General features: G+C 36.2%; 1 protein-coding gene across 1 annotated transcript; it reads left to right on the top strand.

Annotated features, from left to right (window-relative positions):
- Positions 1 to 4,892: 4,892 nt before the first annotated feature.
- Positions 4,893 to 7,933, top strand: LOC111982947 (uncharacterized). Its single transcript, XM_065761489.1, has 4 exons — positions 4,893 to 5,508; positions 5,647 to 5,796; positions 6,709 to 7,135; positions 7,207 to 7,933. The coding sequence occupies exons 1-3, from the start codon at positions 5,412 to 5,414 to the stop codon at positions 6,870 to 6,872; spliced, it is 411 nt and encodes a 136-aa protein (XP_065617561.1). The 5' UTR covers positions 4,893 to 5,411; the 3' UTR covers positions 6,873 to 7,135; positions 7,207 to 7,933.
- The last annotated feature ends 83 nt before the right edge of the window (positions 7,934 to 8,016 follow it).

An 8,016-nucleotide genomic window follows, 5' to 3' on the forward strand; every position in this document is an offset into this window, starting at 1 on the left:
CTTCCAATCATCTCCAGATCGGATCCAAATCTGGTGATACACACTCTTGAGATCCAGCTTAGTGTAACACTTGGACCCACTCAGCATATCAAACATGTCATCTAGTTGGGGAATAGGAAATCGATACATGATTATGATCTTGTTGATGGCTTGACTATCTGCACACATATGCTAGCTCCCATCCTTCTTCGGTGTTAATAATGTCGGTACTACATATGGACTCATACTCTCCCTGATCTGTCCCTTGCTCAAAAGCTAATCCACCTGCCCCTGTAGAATCTGACCATCTCGAGGATTCATCCTGTAATGTGGCAAATTTGGTAGACTAGCTTTAGGAGCTTAATCAATGCAATGCTAGATGTCGTGCATTGGTGGCAAACCTGCATGTAGCTCCTCTGGAAAAAGCTCTTCAAACTCCTTAATCAATGGTTGAATTGCCTTAGGTATCTTAGCAACCTTCTTCGGCTCCCCATCCGTCACCACTACAACATACACCTATTTTAACTCCTTACACTCCCTGTCAGACTCATCCTCATTATTGACTATGAGAAGTGATGGCTTGCCCTCCAATTTAGAAGCTTTGGGTACACTGCCTCCCTTAATAGGACCAAGGACAATTTTTTTCCATTCTTAAAGAACACATACACATTATCTTTACACCTGTAAGTAGCATCTACATTATACTGCCAAGGTCTACACAATATTAAATGACATGCATTCATTTCAACAACATCACAAACTACTTCATCTACATAACATTTACCCATAGAAAAAGTAACACGACATTTTTGAGTAACAAGAGTTTCCGTACCTTTCTTGATCTTACCTATCTTGTATGGAGAGTGATACTTTTCTATCTTTGGTCCCAGCTTGGTAACCAAACTCTTCGACGTGATGTTCTTTACATTGCTACTATCAATGATCAAATCACAGACCCTCTTACTGATAGTGCATCGTGCTCGGAAGATCTCATTCCTCTAATCACTATTATCCACCCTCAGTGTGAGCAACAACCTCTGAATCACCAAAGACCTCTCTAATGGCACCCTTTCCTCATCTTCTTGGACCTTATTAGGATCATAGGCATATGGATTAACATCATTATACACCTCTTCACCCTCCTGTTCAACTTCTGCCCTTCCTTCTTTTGCTACCACCAGAATCATTGCGACTTGCTTAGGGCAAGTACTAGATTGATGTCCAAGTTCTCCACACCTATAGCACTTATTCCTAGTTGGCCTAGCATAGGGGTTGGCATTTACTATCGGCTGGGCTATGGAACCTGCTAATGCCACTGTGGATTGGTTGACCCCACTATTCTCCCTAACCACGGGTTGTGATCGTGGTGTAAACATGGGCTATTTACCTTTGTTGGCAATGGAACTGGATGACTCCTCACTGCAGCTGGAAAACTTCGAACCTGTCTTGAGATGTTGGTATTCTATTTTCTTGGATAGGGTTACAGCCTCATTTGAAGTATATAGGGTTTGTAAGGATACTTGACAGATGGAAACTCACAGTCCATGTACAAATCTGGATATCTGTTGATCTTCAATTTCCTCTAAATCATTGCAATTTGCCAACCTGTCAAACTCCTCTATGTACTCATTAACTATTCGAGTACCCTACCTGCAATCCTGGTACTGTCTGAACAACTCCTGCTGGTAATCTAGTGGTAAGAACTAATCTGCCATTAATCTCTTCATCCTCCTCCATGATTGTATCGAAAGCTTTCATTCATGGGTACAGTTTAATTAAACACGATCCCACCAGGAAAATGCTTCTCCCTTCAATTTGTTAGCCACCAAACACACCTATTTATCTATAACACCCACATAATCAAAAAACTTCTCCACCTCACTGACCTAATCCAGATACTCTTCAATAGAGACATTACCATTAAAGGATGGTAACTCTACTTTCATTTGATAATCCCTCTGCTCCTGATAATCTTGGCTATTATCCCTCGTAGGACCACGATGATTCCCAAGGACTTTCATTGCATGCTCCTCGTCCTCACTATTCTCTTCGTCGTAGTCTTACTGCCTGTTTTGATTTGGACAGCGATGGGGAGAGCCATATGCTCGATTATCACGTTGCTCTTCGTCATCACGATTAGGGTTTCAATTAAGTAGGGTGGCAAGCACTTCTTGAATCTGGTTTAGAGTATGTTGGGTTGAATCACAAAACTATTGATTTTCATCATGAAAATCAAGGATCTCAGCCCTAGTGAAAACTAGATTGTTGACGTGGTCACGCCATCATTGTTGTGGTGGTCACCGTCTCGCCAGTTAGCCATCAGACCAAGGTAATTCAAGGCTCTGATACCAACTGATGTTGGAAAAGCCTGAAGAAAGCACACACGATGCTCTCTTAATGAGACAAAAACCAAACTGTTAGTTTCTAGTAATAAACCTTGAATTCACAAGAGGTTTCCCTAAATCCACAAGGAGATAAAAACTAGAATCTACCAGAAGAAAATTTGAAAAAACATCTGTGTTTATTGATATTAGTTTGGTCTACCTCTGATGGCTATAAAACATATAAATATTGAGAAAAAAGTTTAAAACCCTAATTCACACTAATTACGAGATTAGGTGACAAAATACCAAGATTTACTAAAAATGGCAAAATTAAGTTGAATGCAAAATCATAAACTACTGACCTTAAGGTTCGCCCCAAAATAGACGGGACCTTATTTTGACTTTTAAACAAAAAGTTATTAAGGAAAAACAAATATTACTATAAATAGCAAAAAAACTATTTTTGGGGCCTTAACAAAGGAATTCGCCTAAATTTTGGTGACGCTCATGGTTGTCATGAATTTGGATCAGTACACCATTTCCCTTCAACCTGCAAAATTTCATGCAATTCCGACACAGTTGCCCTGATGGCCTCTAATGGCACCCTCCTTTGATCTTGTGTTGTGACTTCCTGCACTCCTGCTGCTCCAAGAAGGCATGTGTTGTTTGTTCTACATCAAAAACTTACATCCTATGACACAATAATGTCGTCATTTGACTTTCTTTCTTCTCTTTACAGCAGATCAACGATGTTATTGGTTGTTTATGCTAGCACTGATGACTGATTGAGGCTGCGAAATGACATTGAACTCTAAGAGAAAGAGAGATGAAAATTAGTAGATGTGGAAGAAATATAGTATAAAGAGAGTGTAGCTGAGAGCCTTTTTTTTGTAGCAACGATGTTTTTCAGAAGATGGAAATAAAGAGAGCTGAAACAACTGATGTATGAAGTATAAAATATGAAAATAAAGTATGTTGAAAGTTGTAAAAGATTGAAGGCTAGAAACTACTTTGGTCCCTACATTTTGGGTCACAGTCAATTTCGTCCCTACATTTTAGTAGTAGTCAATTTGGTCCTAGTTATTTTTGACTTGCAATCAATTTGATCCTTATCATTAACTCCCTAACGGAAAATGCTTATACGGCAAACGATGTGCATTGTTGGCATACGTAAACCCTGCTTGGCTAATAAAATTAGAAAAATGTTATGTCCACAACATTTTCACAATAAATCATAGGTGGTTAGTGTTATTGGTGTAAATTTGAACCTACCATTAAAATTACTTTTTTGCCCTAACAATAACAACTAGTAACAACTTGTCACTTAAGATTTGTTGTAAAAATATTGTGGACATAATATTTCTCATAAAATAATAATAATAACAATAAATTTAAATAGACACTAAAAAAATTCCACATTATCATTTAAATAAAAAAAATTCAAATAACAAAAATAAGTAAAATCTTATTTTCTTTATGTTCTCGTTTTCTTTTAATCTTTCAAGTCGTTTCTTACTAACCAAAAAGATTAACACTGATCAGATCTTTTTCCTGTCTTCATCAGTTCATCCCACACCACATAATCCCTCACTTTATTATTTTATTTTTTGCCTTGTCTCCTGTTTTTTTCATTTCATTCTCATATGTTCTTCTTCCTCGCTAGGAGATCTCTCTCTTGACTAGCTTTGGAATCACTGGTGGGCTAGCACAATGAATCACAACCCAATTCATGCCTTTGAAGAAGAGAGGTTGTCTAATCTCTGTTGCTCCCTTGGATGGAATCACTGCCATAGCCTTCACCTCTAATGATTTCAAGTGCCAAGCACTAGTGGATTTTAATGAAATAACATGGAAGTCAACAAATATTTTTCATATAAGAAACCAGAATGACATCTACTTGCGATTTGCTTTTAAATTTACTAGATTTCTTGTAAGGTAATGGGATTATTGTTTTTAACCTTGAGGATTTGGCTTTGTAGTGGTGGATATGGTTTGGTGGTGGATCTAGTTTAGTGGTGCTGTTGAACTGTTAAGGTGGTGGGAATTAAGAGTGTGTTTGGTATCAGCTTATAAGCTCAACTTTTAACATTTAGCTTTTTCTAGTTTTTATGTACAACTTTTCTAAACCTCAAATTTTCCTGTATTTTCTCACTTTTTTCAAAAATTTTCAAGGTACAAGTATTTTTAGCACACTTTTAGCAAAAAAAATTCAGTAATAAGCTAAATAAACTGTTCCCAAACGGACATTAAGAATTGGTGGTGGTGGAACTAGCTTTAGTATTGGTGTACCTAATTGCAAGGTATTCTATTTGGCTAATAGAAAATGCAAGAAAGTAAAAAATAAAATTGAGAAAATAATAAAAATCTCCTTGGTTAATGAGAAATGGTAAATAGAAAAAATAAAGAAAGATAAAATTGGTAATATACACATTAAATGTTGATGTGGATTTTTTTTTTTTTTCCATCTAATTGCTAATTTAACCACTAAAATTTAGACATGTTATATTTTTTTATTATTTTATTATTCACCTCAACAAACAGTGTTTTCCGTTTGCCACATCAGATTTTTCTGTTGGTGGTTGACAGCAGGGACCAAAATAGAATCGATTTTTGATTTCAGGAACTGACCTAAGAGCAAATCAGTTTAGAGACCAAATCGAGAAATGGCCCAAAATGTAGGGCCAAAATGTATTTACGCCTTTTTTTTATTAATACATATGCTGCTTAAAATTCCAGGGCACCCAACAAGAGCTGAGTACCTTGACCTCTATCGAGCTGCCCTAGAAGGTAATTGGAACAAAGCTAAAACAGTGGTGAGAAGGTACCCAAGAGCCATTCGAGATTCTATTACAGAAACGCGTGAGTCAGTTCTTCACATTGCATTCGCATCAAAACACACGGCTTTTGTAAAAGAAGTGGTGAAATTTTGACCAACGAAGACTTAGAACGGACAAACGTAAATGGAGATACAGCCCTTTGCTTTGCTGCAAAATTAGGAACCGTGAATATAGCTAAGGAGATGGTGAAAAGGAACAATGCGCTCCATTGATCCGCAGTAGCGAAGGAAGGACACCACTTCACATAGCAGCAAAGCTCGGAAGTAGAGACATGACGTCGTATCTATACTCTCAGACTCCTTTCGTGAGTTTGTCTCCCATCGAACGCATGGAGATCCTTATGGCTACTATCACCAATGATATGTATGGTATGTCCCACATCTCAGTAACTGTTAGTTTCAGGCAATTAATTAAAAATTCCGTAACATCGTTTTATGTCCTTAACGGAAATTTTGATTGGGCATGAAACCTTCGACAATGATCAAATGTATTGTTTTTATGGACAGATATAGCACTCAAAATTCTGAAAAGCGATGCAACATTAGCAACTGCAAGAGATGGAAAGACTATTGCAGTATTGCGTGAGTTGGCCAAAAAACCCTTTGTAATTGGCAGCAAAAGTCGGCTATCACTCTCTGAAAGATGCTTCAACTTCGGTTAGTTGACTTGAACCCAAATTCCTTCTTTGCATAGATATAACATTTCCCAAGTACGTGTTATATTACACTAACACAATCTGATAACTTTACTCAAATCAACTTGGAATGAGAAGTAGCTTAAATCTCAATTAATTTTAGATGATATGTTCTTCCTAACGATTGGAAATTTTAATGAGGTAAACCTTTTCTATTTAAATTGTCTTCTCTGTCGTAATACTTGTACGGTTGTACCTTCCTATTATAGACACGTAAGAGCAATGTAGGTAGGTTTCTTCTTTTTTATTTTTTAACGGGGGTGTGGAAGGTTGGATTTCTCACATGCATAGATCTATTCATTTTTATTTTTCTTGTTAATTCTTAATGTTATTTGAAAAAAATAAGTAGACTCCTAAACTTAGTTGTTAATCTCATTGGCTTTGAAATTTATTTGAAATTTCAAAATAAAATTTATTTTAAGCTATATATATATATATAAACAAACATATACATACACACATGGGAGAGACACTATGAGATTTTAGCATATAGGCATATCATAAATTCAGTCAAAAGTCATATTAAGTTTTAAGAGATGGTGTAGTAAGTTATGCTATACACAATATTCTTTTAAATAATGTGAGATTTTTTTTTTTTTTTTTTTTTGAGAAATGACATACACACAAAAGAGAGGAAAGTGGTTTTAACATAAAAGCATATTAAAACTTCTCTAAAAAAATTATTGTAACTTTTAAAGTAAGGTGGAGTAATTTATACTATACACAATATACTCTCTTAAGCATTAAGAGAATGAATATAAAATTTTTCAATATTATTTCTGGATACATACCAATGTTTCTGCTTCATAGATTATATAATTAATATTTCTTTTGACTTAATGATCTTTTAATTGATTTTCCCTCATATATCCAGGGTTCAAATGTTTGTGTGACAAAACTGTTATACAGGCATTAGTCCGTGAATTGGTTGATCGTGTCTCATATGAAGTTCAACAATTCGATGACCCCCGATTCTCAAACATTTTTTTACAAGCTCCACTTTTTGATGCTGCAGAATTTGGAATGCTGAATTTATAATTATACTTATTCGTTCTCATCCTAATATCATATTGACAACTGCAATTTGCATCAAAGTTTATTTCACATTGCTGTTAAAAATCGGCAAGAGAGTGTCTTCAATCTGCTACATGAGATCGGCCCTATCAAGGAAATAATTCTAAGCTATGTTGATTTCTATAAACAACATTCTGCACTTAGCTGGAGAATTGGCTCCTTCAAGTCGATTAAATGTTGTACCAGGAGCCGCCCTTCAAATGCAACGGGAGATGTTGTGGTTTAAGGTGGTGTTTGTATTATTTCAAATTCTTTTTGATCTGGATACAGTTATCAATTTACGTCTCCTAAACTGTAGGAGGTAGAAAAGATTGTGCCGCCTTCGTACTTGAAGATGAGGATTCAGAAAACCTAACACCATGGGAATTATTTACAAAGAAACATGAAAAGCTACTGGGAGAAGGTCAAAAGTGGATGAAGGAAACAGTAAACTTTTACATTGTTGTGGCAACACTGATTACCGCTGTTGTTTTCACTGCAGCTTTCACTGTACCGGGTGGCACCAATCCAGACACAGCACCCCTATTATGTGAAAAGTATTTGGTTTAGGATATTTTTCATATCGGATGCAATAGCACTGTATCCTCTTCGGCTTCAATATTAATGTTCCTGTCAATTCTTGCATCACGTTTCACGGAAATGGATTTCCACACGAAATTACCAGCACAGTGGGCGTTGGGACTCATCACACTCTTCATCTCTGTAGCAGGCATGGTGGTAGCCTTCAGCGCATCCTGCTTTTGGTCTTTAAAAGCGAAATGGCATGGCTTCCGAAAGCTATAATTGCTTAGCTGGTCTACTGATTGTTACTTCTGTTTTCATACATTTGAAACTTTCGGATGATATCATCGACTCAATTAGGTTTCTTTTTGGCCACGTAAAAAAAAACTCTTTTAGTGGATGATCAATGATCCAACTGGGAAAATTGTGTTTGCTTGTCAAAGTAATTCAAGTTTCCGTTTTTTAATGTTTCAAAAGTTCACAGATTGGTAACACTAAATTCGTGTCTTGAGATTGTATTTCAATAATATTAATCAAATATTTCATTAGTCTTTGTTGAGGTCCGATTTTTTCATTTGTCATGCCCATGCTCATGGTGGAGACAAAA

The sequence above is a fragment of the Quercus suber genome, unplaced genomic scaffold (assembly GCF_002906115.3).
Source record: "Quercus suber isolate HL8 unplaced genomic scaffold, Cork oak 2.0 scaffold_415, whole genome shotgun sequence".
NCBI lineage: Eukaryota > Viridiplantae > Streptophyta > Magnoliopsida > Fagales > Fagaceae > Quercus > Quercus suber.

Bases quoted from the DNA above. Each gene is read 5' to 3' on its own strand.
- LOC111982947 (XM_065761489.1), top strand. From the start codon at position 5,412: ATGACGTCGTATCTATACTCTCAGACTCCTTTCGTGAGTTTGTCTCCC. The intron at 5,509-5,646 runs GTATGTCCCACA...TTTTATGGACAG, and splicing joins TATCACCAATGATATGTATG to ATATAGCACTCAAAATTCTG. The intron at 5,797-6,708 runs GTTAGTTGACTT...TCATATATCCAG, and splicing joins TGAAAGATGCTTCAACTTCG to GGTTCAAATGTTTGTGTGAC.